This window comes from Mya arenaria, chromosome 9, assembly GCF_026914265.1.
Source record: "Mya arenaria isolate MELC-2E11 chromosome 9, ASM2691426v1".
NCBI lineage: Eukaryota > Metazoa > Mollusca > Bivalvia > Myida > Myidae > Mya > Mya arenaria.
The window spans coordinates 1,847,351-1,868,441 of record NC_069130.1 but is presented as its reverse complement, the minus strand read 5'-3'; the positions used below and the strand labels follow the sequence as shown (position 1 = coordinate 1,868,441).

Genomic DNA, 21,091 nt, shown 5'->3' with positions numbered 1-21,091 from the left:
GGGAATGGTAATAAAAACAACGAACGCTGCTTGCACTGCATTTATTTGTTGGATTATACATATTGTCAGATTTAGTCAGGGATCGTGCTTAACATTTCTGATTAAATTATTTCTTCTTGGAAATTTCACTGGTCCAGTCGGACTAGCCAGAACTGGTTTCTACTGGTCCGGACCATGAATCTGGTGGTCCCGGACCATCGGACCACCGTTAATGTCGAGCCCTGCATATATTTTTTGTATCATTTGGAACACCTTGGCCATTTTCCATCGAAAACAACCTCGGATGTATATGGACGGTTTATAATGTCAGAAATCTTTACATTCAACCAAGCTACAAGTAGATCCTGTAGTTATTTCAAAATTAAGCTGGTTAACTTAATGACTTTACTCTTTGGAATCTAAATTATTTATGCGATCATGTGCTTCATTTGCTATCCATTTAGTAAACTTAGTAATACAAAATATATGTTAAAACACTAGAATTAATAAATACTATTATTTAAAACTTTCCGAACTACTTCTACTGATGTACCGGCATACATTCCAGGTTGTTTTTGATGGAAAATGCAGAGGTTTTACAAACGTTTCTATGAATATTTTTTGAATCAAATAAGAAAATTGAAGGGGGACAATTAGGATAGAACTGTTTAATATACTGTAAGAGTTACTGTTCTTGACTCTATGGTTATAACACAGCCTTGAGAAGTTCTGTGGGCATATTTTTGTTAAGAAATCATATATCTGATAATCGATGTATTAAAATAATCTTGTCTGGTATAAAACAAATATATCATACATTAATTGCTTTGTGTTTGTTCAAGTCTTGTAATATCTTGGTTTGCTGTATATTTTAAGTCTAAAAAATAATATGCTTGTGTAAGGGTTTTTGATGTATACTCCCAATTATTATGCTTCTTGTAATGTATATAATGGCTTTTCAAAACAGGGATTTCGAAGTCATAGCGCCAGTGACATATTTGGTCACCCTGTTAACTCGGATGATGAAGGGTCACATGAGCATCGCTATAGTTACCATGGTAGTATTGACGAAAACACTCTAATGGCCTCGTCTGGACGATCACCAAACCAAGCTCTCCAGCGAGTCGGAAAGGTGTCTCATTATTGTTAGTCTGTGTACCTAGAGGCTTGGTAGTGGGCATTAATATGTTTTCGTTAATTTGGGTTTTGTGAAATGTACGTTATGTCATTATCACACATTGGTTGTATTTTGTGTTTTGTTGCATATATAGACGCATGTTACACATTTAGACTTTAGCAGTTGTGTTTGTTCCAGGATTCATATCGTAATTCACTTAAAACATTGGAAACCACTGATGTAATGGTTCTGCCAGAAGGCCATAATTAATAACTTATTTGTTTGGAGTTTCCTGAACGACCCTCAAAAATATCCGCGGCTCAAATGTTTTATTATATGGTCATAATTTTGTTGGTTGTTATTTTTCATTACGGAATTAAAAGGGTATGGAGCAGAAAAAATCACATAAAATTTGCATACCTACCCACACCTCAAAATGAAGGTAGGGAAACGCTAAACAAGCCATTTATTAATGATGGCTTTACGGAAACCCGTGAAATTTTGATCCAAGGCTTGGTCTAGGAGTAGAATTAAAAAAAAATACATTGGGAAAAGTTTATAGACTAGATTGCCTTGTACAAGACATTTTGTTACATATACTCAACACAGTGCTTTTCAGTTAAAATGAAATGCTAGTTTAAATCAAATGCCAGCGCCAAAGCAATAAATGATGATATCCCCTTGTTGCCAATGTGCACTGGTTTTCTGAGCCACTATCCCCTGAAAAGCCTTCCAGATATAGGGCATGTACGAAATAATGATGCATTATTTAGACATGTTTAAAATCCCCTGAGCACCAAAAGTAAATATGTTGGTGACAAACCTACCTCATGAAATATAACTTTTCGTGCTTACTCCTCCGTGAATTATATTTCTATTTTTCACTGAAACAAACTATCATCATCTATTTCTTTCTTTTTTTGGTCTTTTTAAAAAGAAAGTGTACTCTATGCATGGTTTTTACTCTCCATAATTTTTAAGTTTTCATCATTGCAAATTTTAGACAGAATGGTTGGGTAAATGGGATAAGAACATTTTTTTTTATTAATTTAGTATCGTCAATTTTAATTGTTTAAGCATGCTCAATTTTGCTCTTAAAATGTGTATGAAAAATATTATTTTCTATGTTTAATAACATTATGAGATAAGAATGTAGATTTTAAACAATAGGCAGATTGTTCAGAACTTAAAGATAACAAAGCAGGTAACAGAATCATTAAATTATAAAAGTTCACTATATCACGATCTGCCAATATGCTTAAATAAAATTTCAAAGCGGAAGCAGTTGTCTTAACTTAATCTTGTAAGAAGTCCTGCAAATCAAGAGTGTATTTATAAAACTTCCAGAGCAGTAAAGATTGAATAGTTAACGACGATAATCGGTAATGTTAACAATTTTGTTAACTTTAATTATTTTTCTGAACAACCTACCCGATGTTCACATCACTTTATATTGTATGAAAAAATAAACCCAAATATTATTGTAATATAGTGTAGATCAAATTCAAAAGATGTTTTTATTAACTTTATGTATCTTTAAAACACACTGATAAATATTACTTTTTTTAGCTTCTTTTTTTCAGAATGTTTCACATCAAGATTTTATTATAGCCAAAAAAAATTGTTGGTTCGTAAGAGTGAAATAATACTAACAATTTAATTAACACAAATAACACAATTATCTGTAAATCTTTACTGAAAGCTCTATAATCATGAATAATGACAAAAATGTGATTTACCATTTTCCAGGGGACAATAAACCATGAGACATTCACCTTGAAGATTTTACTCCCTTGCGGAGACGAGGACATTGAAATAATCGCTGCTGAAAAAAATGTCTCCCTCAGGTAAATCATTTACAATATTACTTGGTACTAGATGTCAACTTTAAAGATTTAACTCCCTTGCGGAAATGAGGACATTAAAATAATCACTGCCGAAAATATGTCTCCCTCGGGTAAATCAAAATTACTGGTAATAGACTTTCACTTTAAGATTTATCTCCCTTGCTGAGAGTATTGCTCACTTTAAGATTTATCTCCCTTGCTGAGAGTATTGCTCACTTTAAGATTTATCTCCCTTGCTGAGAGTATTGCTCACTTTAAGATTTATCTCCCTTGCGGAGAGTATTGCTCACTTTAAGATTTATCTCCCTTGCTGAGAGTATTGCTCACTTTAAGATTTATCTCCCTTGCGGAGAGGAGGACATTGAAATTAATTAGGAACCCCTCGGCCATTTTTATCGAAACCTTGGATGTATGCCGGTACTTCAGTTGAAGTAGTTCGTAAATTTTTTAATTATCATAAACTTAACATAGTGTTTTTATTGATCTCAGTTTAAATTGTTGCCAGTGAAGTGTATTATTGCAAAACATAATTAAGATTCCCTAGAGTTAAGTCATAAAGTTTAACTGCTTAATAAAATTACTACGCGATCTACTTGCAGCGGACTTAAAAGTACCACTGTTTGAATGTGTGTATATATATTTTGAGTATGTTAACCTTCCAAATACATCCAAGGTTGTTTTCAATAAAAATGGCCGAGGAGCTCCGAATGCATTGAAATTATCGCTGCCAAAAAAATGTCTCCCTGAGGTAGATCAATAACAATATTACTTGATAATAATGCACTGAGAATATTACTGTTTATTAGTTTGATTTACGCTTGAACATGCATTTTACCATTGTTTTAAACTGATTTATTCAGGCTCTGAATTGTTTTGTTTGTACAGTGATGTAAACATTGGCTAAGGGTAATGTCTGAAGTATACCTGCTTTTGTATGATGAACGTTTCTGATAAAGATGGGGAAGTGTTTTGATCAAGACAAAGATTCAAGGTGCACAATATTGGTTGATGCCATTTTTTAATATTTTTTTGTTCAATGCATTATCATGATAAACTTATTTGACTTTAAAGGGACTGTACACCAGATTAGCACCAAAAAAAGTTTTTTTCTGTAACGAATCTCAGGACAATTATTTAATAGAATGTGTTACACTTTGATATCATAATTGTAAAAAAGTACCAAAATGTAAAAAAAAAATTGTGTTGGAGACCGGGTTCGAACCTGTGTCGCCAAAATAGCAATCCAGTACTTTATCGACTGGGCTACGAAGGCTTACTCTAAACGAGTGGTATATTTAAGCTATATACCTAACTTGGTAATATCACGTGATAACATCGACCAGCCAATTACGCATAAGGAATTAATTCTACTAGGTAGACATACCCAGTAATCTTTTTTAATGGAAAAATACGAAATAACTGCTAAACTTGTAAAGATAAATTGTAAACTATGTGGTACTTCAGTTAGTAAGTTTCAATGCATTGTACACATTAATACCAAGTTTATGACAGTTTTCAACAATTTTCTTTTTTTCTTGTAATTTGATCATCTGGCACACAGTTGCTTTAATGATCAATTAAAAGAGGCATATGATTTAGCTACATATTATAATAATACTAGTGATATTCTGGCTCTTTTTTTAACTGGTAAATTTGTGGCCATGTAGTTATTAAATGAAAAAAAACCCATTTATATAGGCTAATATCTTTTAATCTGTTATTCTTTTTTGTTCCATCAATCTGTATTGTGCACCTTAAAATTTCCAAACTCCTTGTTTTCATTTCTTTGTGATAATGTTACTGGCTAAGACAAAAATGATTCTAAAACAGGTCTTGTTTTACATAAAATGCAGTTTATATCTCTGGAAAAAACCATTCTTATTAAGATTATTAATTTGTGAACATATTATTTTTAAGCTCATCATTTCTTATTGGAGAAAAAAATGTTTATGTATTATCGTAGCCTAAATGTCCTTGATCAGGCGTCATTACCGGCTTGCAAAAACTTCAACCTTGGCCATGACTCAAAAACTGGTCAAGATATTCAAATAAAACTTGGTACATATGCTGCCAAAGACAATATTCACATGTATAGCTAGGCAGGCATACATAACTCTGGCTATAATTATTGTTAAATTATTCCCCTTTCTCAACCGAAAAACTACAGACGACCGTTGGCTTTGTTTAAAATGCAATATCGAGGTTATTGCTTCTTTTTCCATTTTTAAGATTTACTGGGTTTATGTCTAACACATAATCCTAGTTAATTTGGAAAAACCTTCTGTATATGTCTCTGAACTAATCACTTGACTTTCACATGTTAAATATACACATTATAAAATGTTGAAACCATTAGGCGCTATTTTTAAACTTAGCTGAGACAGCATCAAAATATTATTTAAATCATAAAAAATTATTATTATTGGCCTCATACTAGTTGGTATTGATAATTCAAGGCTTGTTAAGAGGAAATACTGTATTTGAAGATTTGGGACAAAATGGTGTCAAGTCCCTTTAATGCTTTTAACATTAAACTCTCATACCATCATCTCAACAGAGAATCCATACAGCCCATTCTGGAGCGAAGAAGAATGGACATTGACGAGATCAACATATTCGTTGAGGCTTCGAAAACACCCCTCCCAATGAACTGTGAAACTTTCCTGCTAGGGGGGACAACTATGTTCATCAAACGTAAGTCATGTGTAGATGTAGCTAATTTCTTACAAAGAGTTGTATCCCTTGATGTGCAGAACTATCTTGTGTATAGGTGCTTCTTTTAAGGTTATCAATGAATTATTTATGTATGTAGTTTCTATAACATCTTTTGGGGCAGCCTTTTTTAGATTTAAGGTAAATTATGGATTTTTGTTTTTGTAATTGAGATATTTTTTTATCAGTCAGTTTTGGAAAAGAGAAATTACCAACACCACCACTACCATAATCATTATCATCATTGCTGCTTTTGTTATTGTCAACATAATTACAGTCACAATTGTCACCACAACAACAACAACAACAGCATCGTCATCGTCGTCACCGTCACCATCACCATCACCATCATCATCATCATCATCATCATCATCATCATCATCATCACCATCACCATCATCACCATCATCATCATCATCATCATCATCATCATCAGAAACAATATCTCTGATGACTATAAATATGGGTCTTTTTGGTAAAGACACAACAGGTTACTAGCTCAAATCTAAGGTATGCATAAACAAAAATCCGGCTTTACTCCGACGTTGCTGCATAAGCGTCTTGTTGTCTATAGAAAACAAAAACATCTCTAATTATTATAGTGAAAATGCTATTATCCAACAATAGTTTGAATATCAGTCACTTGAAAATGCAAAAAATACCCCTTCAATTTGGTTTTTCAAGTAGGAACGGAGTGGGCCGTTGGATATCTTTTGCCCAAGTTTATTTCGTTTTCCACTGAACATATCAGATTTTGTTTTCTCAGAATTACCAGAAATCATATTATAAAGTATTTTTTTATACTTTTTATACCAATCCCCTATTGTTTAATGTAAACTTGCAAGGTCATATTTTCCTTTAAATTCCAGAAATTTTATAAGCTGTCTGTATTATGAGTAAGGAAAATGGTTTGCTAAGTTTCATGCCAAATTGTAATGCACTAGTGTTTAAGATGATACTCGTAATCAATACATAAAAATGTAACTATAGCAAACATAAATTTTGAGTGATAAAACTTTAACAACTTACTAAATAATGCATTTGCGGAAAATATTAATTACTTAAAGATTGTAACCGTGTATTTAATAGCTGAAAACGAACAAATATTAAATGACTGGTGCGTCCTAAAAGATTTAAATATTTACTATCATCTCATAATGGGGAAGTACTGTGTAATCTGCATTAAACACAGTATCCTTCATAAGAACCATTGTTTTCGATATTTATTCATCCTTTTCGGTAAATTAAAACATTTTACTAGCTGTTTTAATTGTGGTACTGCTTGCTTGTGAATATGAGTGCATCTTTAAAGGGAGGCTACCAGTATATGATATTTTGCCGCTGAGCATTTATTTTTCTGAGAGCATCATGTCCAAAAAGTTGGTGGTAAAATCTGCCAGGGTAAGGTGATATTTTATTGAATTATATATTAATACAGCTTTTTATTAACCAAAGATGGGGCCCAATGATCAACACGATGTTTATTTAAAGGGGACTGTACTCCTGACTGGGAGTACAGTTCCTTTAAATGAATGTAGTGTTGGTCAGTGAACCGAATCGCTGTGATGAGATGTTTTTAGGATACCTTTGGAAACTTGAACAAATTTCTCCAACTAGATGCATGTTCAGGTGAGAATCCTGGTTGCTATTGAAAGATATGAGGGTAATGTGCATTTAGGCTTCATGTTTTTGATGCATCTTTTCGTTAGGGTACTTTTCATGGCATGTTTTTAGTACTCAAAACTTTCGAACAAATTTAAGTAGTTTAACTTTCAGATATTTAGGCATTTCACGATTTTCTGACATTGTTAAACTGCAGTAATTCATAGTTATTTTATGCTAAATAGTTGTTAGGAGTGACCCCTTTAATAAATCTGAAGAAATAAATATTTTAGGTTAATGTCACTAAATTTTTTACAGGTCATATGGCACCAAAGCATGAGATCATTCCCATCAAACTACCATGAAACAAACTATTAATTAATTGTGATTTTATGCATTAACCCTGAAGAAGAACTGGCCGCGTCACCTATCTATACCTGAAAATTATATTACGTAGAAGTACAGAAAAACAAACCCAATTGTTGTGTAACTGGTTAATCACGTTATCACATGTTGTGACCAATGTGTTCGATAAAGGTTAAAATATCCATCAAATGTTGTATGAGTCTTGGGCCAAGTGGTTCAGATATTGGTTTTCTAATATTTTTGTGACTATACTGTTGTATGTTCGCTCCGGCACTTAAACCAGAATATTTCTTATACCTTTATTTTTTCTCCTATTTCGGTATCAGCAAGTAATTAAGTTATAAAATATGTGTTTTTCAGATACTTTTTGGGGTAAACTAATTTTTGGTATTAAGAAAATGAGCAAGTCCGTTACAGGTTCATTAGAAAGTAACCCCCTCCCCCCCCCCCCCCAATTTTTTTTTTCAAAAGAAACCTCTTTACCTAAGTCACACCTAAAAATTTGGTTTGAGTAAGGCATAACAAACTACTAACAGTTATGGTCTGTTACGTATTAACCTTGGAGAAGAACTGGTCGAATGACCTGTCTTTACCTGAATATTATATTACGTATTAGTACAAAAAAACAAACCCACACATTGCTGACCTTGTAGATTAAGCAAGGTCTCAGATGTTGAATAATTTAAGATTTTGTCTCAATATGGTGATAAAACTTGGTTACTTATTAGATATAAACAATTAGCCAATTACCGACTGGGCAGTTTTCGACCTTATAATTATTGTCCTGTAATAAGTCCAAGCGGGGGACAAGAAAACATATGTCCGTTTTGTTTGGTTCCCTGGAATTGAGATTTTACTGCTCTGTTGGATTATTTTGGTGTTTGAATTATGGAATTATAGATCGCAGTTTCCTCGGAAAACTTATATTGCTGCTCAATGTCGTAGTTTTATCCTGAAGTTATCTCCTTTGATTTGACTGCCATATGCAGATTATATCTTTTCTTGGTCGTACAAATGCGGTTTTACGGATGAGAAAAACAACACACAACTGCTTTTCAGAGTGATTGTAATAAGAATGCTGAGAAAGTCGATTGGAAGTGCTTGTGTAATTATTTTAATATCTTCATGAATGATTTTTATAGATATTGGCAGGAAGTTTATTCTTTGGAGCTACTTATAATCTTCACAAGAATAAACTCATTAGATTTTATTCCATCGTGAATTATGTTTGCAAGTATTTGCCATTTCATTTGTAAAAGTGTCTATCCAAGGGCTATTATAATATTAGTATAACAATGTGGTCGGAAAACTCCCAAGAATTTCACTACGAAATTCACATATTTGTGCAAGTAGTGTTATTGATTGATATAATAGTATTAACAGGAGGAGCTTAATAAATTCTAGGAAACCCTGGTGCTAGAGTGATGGTCTAAGCACCTTTAATGCGACTTAATTAGTTAGCTTCTGACCTTATGTGTTGTGAGACTTTATTTCGATTATTTCGGATAATGCTAAATAGAAATTACAAAATGTTTGAAAACGAACTTCATCAGCCAGAAGTGGTTTTAACAAAGTTACAGTTGTGTGTGATAAAAGTGGGAACTGACGGAAATGATGAACGTTTCGAAATTGTTAAAACGGCGGAGACGGATGAAAATGAGGATGAAAAGGTTGTTAAGTCTGGAAAGAAGGCGACTAGATTTATAACAATACAAACAGATAACAGGGCTACTGATGAGGCTAAGCTGGAAAAGAAGACTTCAGAACTTAAAGTCATGAAAGAATTAGTTAAATCCAAAAGTGTAGATATTGAAGGGTTAGCAAGTTTGGATGTAGATTCGCCTCATCGTAGCCGGTCTAACACGTTTCCGGCCAAGCATAGCAACTGTTTCCATGTTGTCAGTAACCACAACGTGCGCAAAGCGGCGAGAAGAAGCAGTTTCGGTAAGGGGGACGGGGACCTCAATGGCTGGATCAGACGGAAGTTTTCTTTTACTATGAAGAGGATAGACGGTAGGTTTATTTCCAAAATGAATGATATACAGGCTCAAGTGGCCATTGGTCAAGTGGTAAAGACGTCTTGGGATAAACAGTCCAGATTATAGAAACATGCTCTTCTAATGCTAAAGTGGTCGAATATTAAAGGTGTCCATTATCGTAAATTCAAGAAAGAATATTAATTTTTCAAAGCATCACACCATCATTTGTAATGGTAGTGGTAAATGCTTTTTCCTCAAGCATTCATTGCCATTTTTATTAAAGGGACTAGACACCAAATGATACCATTGCAAGAAAAAAAGAAAAGAAATTTGTCAAAAACTTACATTAAATTGATATCCATCTGAACAATGCATTGAATATGATTTACTAATGTATCACATCGCATACAAAACATGTATCTTTCGCAGCTCGTATTGACAATTCTAGGCTTGTTTTGAGGAAAGACTGTATTTGCCAATTTTGGGAACCATCTGGTGTCAAGTCCCTTTAAAGCTATCAGCCCATAATAACACCTTAAAACAACTTGGAAGTTTTTATGGTGGTTTATTCAAAGGTGTTTGCCTCTCCTCCAAGTGGTCAGTTGGGGGAGGGAGGGTGGGGATCGTTCTGCAACAGGGGTAGTTCCTCATGGCCTCTCAAAGGACACAGTACTAATTTCTGCCCTGACACTGAGCTAGCGTGATTCACATGTCCACTTTGAGCTGTCGGCACAATCAAGCTAAAATAGATTAGTATAAATTTACTGAGTAGTTTCTCCTAATTCAATTATGTGGATGAAGATCAAGTACTGTGTAGAAGTAAGACAAGAACTAATTAGAGATTTCAAAAAACAACATCTAACGCTATAATAGGGTTGGCCGGAAAGAAGGCCATGACATTTAAAGGCGCACAATAAAGGCTGATACAAAAAAAATGTTCACGTAGAATAAATGGGTTTTTCGAATAAATGAATCTTAGTAACGTGACCTCAAATTCCTCCGTTAAAAACACACCAGAAAATCGCTAATATCTTTTTTATCTGTATCTCAATCATGTGTATTTGTGTGTTTTGAAGATTAAAGTCAAAATAGTTATAAAGATGATAGTGCATTTAAATGAAACAAAACTATTTTTGCATCCGCCTATGGTGTGTGCCTTTAAAGGCAGATATCCCTTGGGGTAATGTCCTTCTGTGTCTAATGAAAGCTGGTTATACCTGGATTACACTTTAACATGCACAAGGACCATGATCATCATTGCAGTGCATTTTGTGTGGCCCTGGCCGTAATTACTGGAAAGTTCTTTAACATAACAAGCTTAAAGGAGCTTATTTCATTGTCACGATCATGAGAATTGCTATTTTGAGCGGGGCATTCAAGATCAAAATGAATTTCAATACTTAAACGAACAGAGATACTCATTTTAATGTGACTATGTCCAAAATCTTCTGCAGCCAGTGGTTTAAAACTTCTTCCGTTTTGATTAAGTCAAATTTATCCAAATTATCAATTTTTTGGTCCCATCTACCGTATTATACTGTGTATAGAACACTAACATAGATTGGACGCAGGCAAAAAAAAAATCGGGTATAATTTTTTTATACCATATATGGGATGCAGTGAAAAAGGTTCAAAATCAGCAGCCACCATATTTTATTTGTCAAGTTTTATTGAATCATGAAATTTGCAAAGGTTATTAAATAGTACAGTACATAAAATAACAATTATAACAATCCAAATGTTGCTCTCCGTTGTCGCAAATAGTAAAAGCAATTAACAGCCGTATAATGTATGTAATTGTTATAGATTTTTTTTTATCCAATAATAACTCTTAACCAATCAAATTGTGTTGATGATCGAGTCAACTAGCCTGAAGAAATTGACCTTTGGATAACTTGTCAAAGTTTTATACTATTAGTTTCTGTACAGCACAGTGTCTATCAAGGATAACTCTTTCTAGCACACCGGATAGGCATTTCCGGTGACGTCAGCCGTGCTGGAAAATCCCATCTGGCATCCCCCCCTGCCAGATGAGTCACGCGCTGTGATGCAATACTTTTTATTTCTTTTATCATATACTTTAAGTAACCATAATTATGATGTTTCAATAGATGAGTTTCATAAACATTAACTTTGCAAAAATATATCTTCACAACAAAACGAAATAACCCTTCAAAGACTTGATATCGAAAAAACTTATTGACGTTGACAGTGAATAAAAATTACTGCGCGTCATGACGTCAGTAAACATTATCGCACGCGCTTTTTGGTGAAATGTACAAAAATGAGCTTTTTTATGCAGTTTCTTCACAAAAAAAATAATTAAGGTATGCTAGAAAAAATATCTATCATGTGTATCCGTTCCGGATAGAAAAATCCGACCCTCGGGCTTGCTGCGTAGCCGGTAACTCGGCAAGCCTCGTTACCAGGCAACGCAGGTGCCCTCGGGTCAGATTTTTCTATCCGGAACGGGAACACATGACAGATATTATTAGGATAAAACTTTTTTGAGTTATGTTCCCTGGGGAAAAAAAGAAGAGGAAAACACCTCCAGAATTAACAAACAAAGATAAAATAAAAAATACTGTTGGCAAAGTCCCATGTGGTTAGCTTTATAGAGTGTTTTTCTTCAAGGATGAGCTTTATGTCATGACTTTGCTATTTAAACCAACACTTAGCTTAATTCAATGCAAGAGAAAGGGCGGAAATTGCGAAAAGACGTTATGATAATATTTGCTGTTCTTTAAAATGTCTTGTACGGAGTGACAATGGCTTAAATAGCTCTATTTTGAAATATTTTTGTCGTCTGTTTGATCATTTTTGCACAAATATTTAATCTTACTGATTTGAATTGAATTCTTTTACATGGATATCAGGGGGAAGAAATTTTGATAAACTATTTTTACCGCAAAGTCGAAATCAGTAGCTCTACATTTAATGGAGGTGAGCATTTAGTGAAAATATTGTGAAAATAAAATGGAAAATTGAGGTATTTTTAACAGTGAAATTAAAAAAAAGGATGGTTTCGATAATAATTACACTCTATCATCTTTTATTGTAATAAAACTATTGCATAAATAATACAAAGTAAGTGCTGTTATTTAATTCACTTATATCTCCTTTATATTTGGTATAGTTTAATTTGTAAATGAAATATTTTTGAATTCACACTGGCTATTTACCATACTAAAAATTAACACAGTTTTTAACATTAGGACATAATACATAAAAAAATGCCAAAAATGTTTTCAATCTTTCAGAAAATTTTACTGTCATTTGGACTATGTCTAGACAATTCCATTATTATATTTCAAAAACTCCAGCCACATTCATGCATATTAATGATTACCAGTTGAATATTATTCAGCCTTTAGCTCGCACATTTTTATTATATTTATTACCATGATCAGGGCTTCTAAAACCGATAATTTACAGGTCTGGACCGATGTTGACCCTGCCAGACCAAAAGCAGTGAATGGCTTAAAAATTAGTTGGAAAATTCTTCTTCTTTTTAGATTTTGGTCCAAAACAGCTTAGTCAGTAAAATATGTAGAAATTTTGATACACAAACAGTGTTTGTCATTCACACATCCTCAAATACCAGGGGACATCATTGCGGGCGATCGCGCAATATCTTGCCACACTTTTGCTTCAAAGATCTATAATCATTAAAGGATGTCATTGATAAACTGCAAAAATTCTGATTAACCTAGTCGTGCCCTAATTCTATAGGTCCATCTCAACATTGACAAACTTTATTAACTGCAGAGTCTGACCACTGAGTGCGCTGCTAATACGTCATTTAAAAAAAATATTATGATTAAATTCTTGTCGCCTTTTGTCGCAAACGGCGAAAATGGTGATCGCCAGCGGGAACCCTTACTCGTGTACAGTACACTCATAGTGTAAGACCCACTTTTTATGACCGAAACGATGAATTTATCATCTGATGGCTGCTTGTTGGGTATCAATCAGCTGAAGAATAATAATTGCAGCATTCTTTGTAAGAAACCCCGCAGAAACTCTATAAGAATCTCGTTCAAAATTAATTTTGTAAAATAACAACGAAAATCAGCTATGATGATATGAAAGCACTGCTAACAACTTGCCACATCGGAAAAAAACATTGACAAAATATTACACAGGCCGCGAAAATGTATCACGGAATCCTTCAGACATATCTAAAATCCGACTATTATTTTTTGAGAGGCCCAGACTGATTGAGATTTCAAACATTTAAATGCCCTGATCATGATAATTTTTATAGCAATGAAATTTTAAGATTTTAAAGTAGCAATCATTATGTATTATGAAGTTGAAAACAGGTGGATAGAATTGTTACCACATCTGGACTGGATTTAATTTTCTATGAATAATTTGAATTTACACATTTTTCAATCCATCATTAATACAAGCAATTGCCACTGGAATTCTGCCTCAATTTAAATTTACAAAATGTAAAGTTAAAATGTGTTTAAAGTTTTCATCAACAGCATTTTTATAGATATTTATAGACAGAATATTATTTTAGAAACAAATTAATAAAACTGCTATATAATCGTGGTTAAATTTGATTTTATTACCTCCCTTTCGTATATCGTATCGTAACAGTAGAGTCATTATGTTTATATATATTCAAGGTGTAATCAATGAACAAATAATAAAATGGTTATATAAATCAATATTAATTACACATAGAAATTATCTTGACGTTGATATCTGAAATGCACTTACATATCCTTGCATTCCTATAATTGACGTCGTAACTTAATTGCGCAACGAGGAAGGTTTATCAACAGCTTTTAATTATTGACTTTTAACTTTTTAACAAAAATGAAAACGTTCGTTTTAAAGCGAGAACTAAAATTAAATTAAAATTTCAGCTTTTATTTGTCAGTTTTGCTCAAATCAATTACACACCTGTTAAATTGTGATAAACCAAAAAAAGGGATACTTGGACAAATGGAGCCACACCTGAGAAAATTGAGGTGTTTATTATGTGGTTCAAAATTTAGAATTCGATATAAATTCCAGTTATGTTGTGTTTTAACAGCAATCCTGGTTTAGGTGTAACAGTATCGCCAAATGAAATTAGAAAGAAAACTTGAATGTTTTATTAATGAATTGGAAAACTTGTATGTAAATTATTAATCTATAATTTTATTAAATAGTTTAAAAATGAAACAAAGGGAGGTAATATTATCATTTCTAAAGGGAGGTAATTTAGTTTAGGTGTAACAGTACTGGTAAAGGAAATAAAATAGTGAACTTGTATGTTTTATTATTGAATTGGAAAACTTGTATGTAAGTTATTAATCTACAATTTTATTAAATAGTTTGAAAATGAAACAAAGGGAGGTAACATCATTTCTAAAGGGAGGTAATTTATATTTATTTATTTTAAACCAGCCCATTATATAATGAGTGAGTTAACTAAATTATATACCCTCAAGCTAACAACTTAAGTCATAAATCCATCATACAGCCAGACTAAGACAGAACAATCATTAAACTTTGTAACCTACTGTAAATAATTCAAATTAGGCCAAACTAAAAACATTCTTAGTTTCCTTTTCACGACGGTTGATTATAAATTGATATCTATAATAGTTGATAAGTTGTTTCATTTATAATATTTTCTAGAATAGAGAACAAACTTACGTACATGTAGGCAATAATAGGTCCATATTTTTTATGCCCCCGAAGGTGTGCATATTAAAATCGCACCGTCCGTCCGTCCGTCAGTCGTGTCCCTACCTCAAAGGTCAAGGTCACACTTAGTGTTTATTCACCATAGAGTGCTGCATATAAGCATAGAGTATAGGTTGTCGTGTCCGGGCTGTAACTTTCCCTTGTATGGACAGATTTTAAAATAACTTGCCACATGTGTTCCACATACCAAGACGACGTGTCGCGTGCAAAACCCGTGTCCCTACCTCAAAGGTCAAGGTCACACTTAGTGTTTATTCACAATGGAGTGCTGCATACAAGGACATAGGGTATAGGTTGTCGTGTCCGTGCTGTAACTTTCCCTTGTAAGGACAGATTTTAAAATAACTTGCTACATGTGTTCCACATACGAAGACGACGTGTCCTGTGCAAGACCCATGTCCCTACCTCTAAGGTAAAAGATACACAGTGTTTATTCACAAGGGAATTCTGAATATAAGGACATAACAGTGTAGGTTGTCAAGTATGGGTGGTATTTTTTTATGTTCAGAGAAAATTTTAAATAACTTGCCATATGTATTTGACACATAAAGTCAAGATCAACTTTTCATGTACTGACCTTGTTCGTAGGTCAATGTCACATTCGGGGGCATTCGTCACATACTGTGAAAGCTCTTGTTTATTTATTTTTTTTAACTTGCTCTGATGCACAAAAGAAAACATACTGCTATAATTACTTTGCGCTTATAAATGTGGCTAGAATTTTTCTTTGTCATATGTGCATATGTTCTGCTTTTGAGAAGGGTAGTGCTGTTGAAACAATTTTTTTTTTCTTTCTAAGCTGGCTTGTACTAAATAAAAAAATATTTCTGCAATCATTTAACAATGATTTTTATGAGTCAGGTGTTTTTAGGGTTAGTCGAGAGAGAGAGAGGAAACAAGTATTGTCTATTTTTGGCCTGAATGGAAGTATTATTATGTGTCATTTCACAATGTAGACTACCAATGATATTAAAATAAAATTTCATAATTTATGATGAACAGACCAGACAGTTTATTTAAACTTATAAAACAGTATATCATTTCAATCCTTCTATGTAAATATATATTCATGTTTATTTATGCAATGGTATTTATTCAAAAGATAAAGTGTTATATATGAAGTGGAATATTTATGACAATCTGTGAAGACTAAATACGAAGAAGTAAAGAAAATGTTTGTGGACTTTTCTGGACCAAGTTTTGTTCATTCAAGGCACCGGAAAAAGGGTAATTGTATTTACAGTTTTAAATTTGAAAGATATGAAACTTGTTGTTTGATTTATTCTTTGCATATGTTTTGACAGACACTATTATATAAAAGGGTTTACATTACACTAGTGGATTTAGAGGGGGCGCACCCGGCATGCGCCCCCTCTAAAATAGTTTAAGTTTCCTTTTTATTTCAATCTGCATGGGCCCATAAACTGATTAGTTTTTGTTTTTTTGAATTGATAATATTTTATTGCATGAATGTTAAAATACACTGAAAATATAAAAAACAACATGAACAGGTTTATATAGTATTTGAGACAAATAATTAATTATAAAACATGCGAAGGGATGGAACCACGAGTGATACCAGCATCAGTTACGGCCCCTTTCCCAAATAAGTTTAAAGATTCAAGAATCAAGATTCAGGAATTATTTACAAAAATTCAAAAAGGCCATGGCCCATGTGGATATGCATTTACAATATTGTGTTTTTAAGTGATTCAATGCATATTTATTACAAAAATAAACAATTAACAAAAAAATTGACTAAATATTGACTATATAAGCATATTTATGAACAGCAACAGCATGATTGTTATAAGTAATTGTACTTTATCAGTCAAGAAAAACAACTGACTAATATTATGAGGTCTTCGTACTCTCAGTGATCACCTGGAACTGACATGACGCTTAATCAGATTTAAGACCATTTCTCGATAATTACCTAAATTGAATCCTGAAGTAAACGTGTATTTGTTTATCCAGGGATATCATGTGACCGCAGTTAATGTCTCCATTGGTTAAACAGTTATGAATATTCATATGAGGTTGGTTATATTAATAAAGTATTATGTCAATTTAGTCCCTTGATTTTGGCATGGATCGTACCCATATTTATATTGCGTATACTTACAAAAATGATACAACCTTAAGCGTATAGATATATAAATTATTATAATAATATTACTCCATTTGCAACTTTAATAGAAGGAAGAAGAAGGGGGGAGGGGGAGGGGGAGGGGGGACTGAGTAATAGCTGCACATGCATGCATATGACTGTCTTATGTAAGAGTCTGTAAGATTTTTTGAGAAGATGATAGAAAAAAAGTTCTAACTGACATTTGAAACAGAAGCAAAACACGGAGCCTTCTCGCTCTCACTTCAAATTGTAATGAAGAATCGAGTTTTGACAATTTTTTCTCCATGTGATAAAAACAACATGTGAAAAAAAAAACATGAGAAAAAAATAAATCAGAATTGCTGTTTGTAATACTAAGAAAAAAGCATTAACTGTGATTTTTACTTGAAGATAAGTTTTATAGCAGATCATTCTGATCAATAAGTCTGATCTCTACATGTTTGGGTAATAAGACATAGTTTTATCTCGGATAATCCTCATCAATAAGTCAGACCTCTTCATGTGTTTGATAATATGTTACCAAATGTACTGAATATTTTATAACTTGATAGGTAACAGCCAAGCCCAGTGTTTGAATTGCTGTGAACCCATGGACGAAATTAATAATAGAAAACTATGTCTTTGTATAAGGACAGGCATGTCAATATAGTGTCCAGTAACCGGTCAGTGTGATCGTGGAGCTTTTAAACTTGTAAACAGAACCAAATCCTTCTGTCAAACAATTCCACCCATGTCGCCATTGTTTATGTTTGAACTGTATCAAACTTCTTCTTTTGTATGGCTGTGTACTTTTGATTTAACGTGAACTTGCAAGATTAGATTAATTATTTCAGAATTTAAGGTTTAAGGTGGAAGCATTTTTTTCATATTAATTAAAGACACAATAAATGTTTGACTTCATAAAATGTGTTGCCTCGGAAGACAGTGGGTTTTGTTCTGTTTAATGCTCAAAACATGAAAATAAAATTCCCAATTTTTGTGAGTTTTAGACCTCAAGTTATTTTTGTTTGGAAGAATTGGGCAATTCTTCAAGAAACAAACTTCAACAATTTTTTTTTGTCTTTTTTTAAGCATTTTGTTAATTTCAAAGCCAATTTAACTTAGAATTCTCAATTTTCCTCAAAGACACTAATTTCCAGGCCAATCAAAAAGGCTCCAGCCCTCTTCCTCAGGTGAGAAAAAAAGGAAGTTTTGGACCGATTTAAAAAATATCTCTGCTATGCTATGGACAGGATGTATTTTTTACAAATATAAATAAGTGATACTTAAGTCTATAGCTACGTTTATAAATTGTCAATATCTTTGCTTTATTATTTTTGCTGCCTTTTTTTTTGTCATGATATTCGCCATACATTCACATATTATTAATTATAAAACTGTTAACACTCGACCAAATGGCGCGGCGGCTTATTGATTCTAATCCTTGATGATATTTGCATCTTTTATGGGATGAAATTGTTTCCAAGAAACTGAATACCAGGTGACTCATAATGAATGATTTATGATGACATTAAGTTATATCTTGTATTTCATAGTGTGATTATTGTTAAGATATTTAAGACAAATATCTTGAAGAAAATCGTTCCATAATGGATGAATATACACATTTATTGGATACTGACTATTTAATTCAGCGGGAGTATGTTGTTTTAAGTGGTAAGTTGATAAATTTGTCCAACAATCTGGTTCAAAACGAAAAGTCATTTTTCATGTTTTTGATTAATATCAACACAATATTTGATTAAATTGAGGGAATATTTGATACCAAGACAATTCAAGGGAATTTCATACACTAAGGCAAATCAAAGGATTTTCATTTACTTAGGACAACGAATTCAAGGGAATTTCATACACTTAGGATATTAATCAAGGGAATTTCATACATAAGGACAAATCAAGGGAATTTTATACATAAGGACAAATCAAGGGAATTTTATGCAGTGGGCCAACTCAAGGGATTTTTTTCATACATTAGGACAAATCAAGGGACTTTCATACACTAGGACAAATCCGGGGAATTTCATACACTAGGACAAATCAAGGGAGTTTCAAACACTAGGACAAATCCAGGGAATTTCATACACTAGGACAAATCCATGGAATTTCATACACAAGGACAAATCAACTTCAGATGTCAAGACAAATGAAGGGAATATCACATACCAAAACAAGGGAATTTCCAATAATAAATTTAATCAAAGGAATTTCCAATACCAAAACAAATCAAGGAATTACCAATACCAAAACAAATCAAGGGAATTACCAATACCAAAACAAATCATGAAGGGAATTTCCAATACCAAAAACAAATCAAGGGAATTACCAATACCAAAAAATCAAGGGAATTTCCAATACCAAAACAAATCAAGGGAATTTCCAATACCAAAAACAAAACAAGGGAATTACCAATACAAAAACAAACCAAGAAAGTTTCCAATGCCAAAACAAATCAAGGGAATTACCAATATCAAAACAAACCAAGAAATATTCCAATACCAAAACAAATCAAGGGAATTACCAATACCAAAACAAATCAAGGGAATTACCAATACCAAAGCAAATCAAGGGAATTACCAATACCAAATTAACAAAGAGATTTTCCAATACCAAAACAAATCAAGGGAATTACGTACTTATACCAAAACAAATCAGGGGGATTTCCAATAGTAAATCAAATCAAGGGAATTTACAATACCAAAACAAATCAAGGGAATTTCTGATACCAAAACAAATCAGGGGGATTTCCAATAGTAAATCAAATCAAGGGAATTTCCAATACCAAAACAAATCAAGGGAATTTCTGATATCAAATCAAGGGAATTTCTGATACCAAAACTAATCAAGGGAATTTCTAATGCCAAAACAAATAAAGTGAATTTCGAACACCAAAACAAATCAAGGGAATTTTTGATAGCAAAGCAAATCATGGGAATTTTCCAATTATATTTCCTTAACAGAGACAAGATCCTTACATTTCTGCAAGATTATAATGGCTACCAATCATTCTCAAGCAATATTTCCTTGTGTCAGATATTGATATTCCAGGATATTGATATTCTAGTGATTTCAGACAATGGCACAGATTCCTGAATGAATGTGCTCTTTCCATCAAGAAATGTTCCACTTTTTCTAAGTGATCCATATCTATGGAGATTACACTGAATTCCCTTAAATTATGTCTTACATGTTTGTGTGTCAAAAGCCAATTGAATTAAGTCAAAGGATTATTGATATGATCACATTCTGTTCTCTTCCCCTACTTTTTAACCAACTTTGGCCATATATTCATGACCCAAAGTTATTTATGAAGCTACATTATGTATAATACCTCGATAAATTGTGTGTACCTTAAACTCAATCCAATAACCTAATTTATGTCATTACTTTAGAAATTAATTCCTTTTTTGCTAGAAATATGGTGTGTTTTTTCCGGATTGTATGGCTTATTGGGACTTTAAAGAACATTGAGTTTAAAGGCACATTCTAAGTGGCCTATCTTTTTGGACCAAAAATTATTTTTCCAAAAATGCATCTGAAAACACTTAATTTTATAATAACCAAAATTACAAAAAAAATAAAATTAAAGTATTAACAAATATTCCGGTTTTAATGTGGAGCGAACCCACGCTGGTATATTGTCAGGTAA

At 32.8% G+C, this 21,091-nt stretch overlaps 1 protein-coding gene across 3 annotated transcripts in view; it reads left to right on the top strand.

The window, feature by feature from the left end:
• LOC128202652 (pleckstrin homology domain-containing family G member 5-like) overlaps nucleotides 1-21,091 on the top strand; it is a 112,918-nt gene that overhangs the window by 33,592 nt on the left and 58,235 nt on the right. For 2 of the 3 annotated variants that reach the window (XM_052903676.1, XM_052903677.1), the window contains exons 5-7: nucleotides 947-1,111; nucleotides 2,846-2,943; nucleotides 5,501-5,637. In XM_052903676.1, the coding sequence (XP_052759636.1) occupies nucleotides 947-1,111; nucleotides 2,846-2,943; nucleotides 5,501-5,637 (400 nt within the window). The remainder of the gene's footprint in view (nucleotides 1-946; nucleotides 1,112-2,845; nucleotides 2,944-5,500; nucleotides 5,638-21,091) is intronic. The other variant, XM_052903678.1, reaches the window with a different exon arrangement.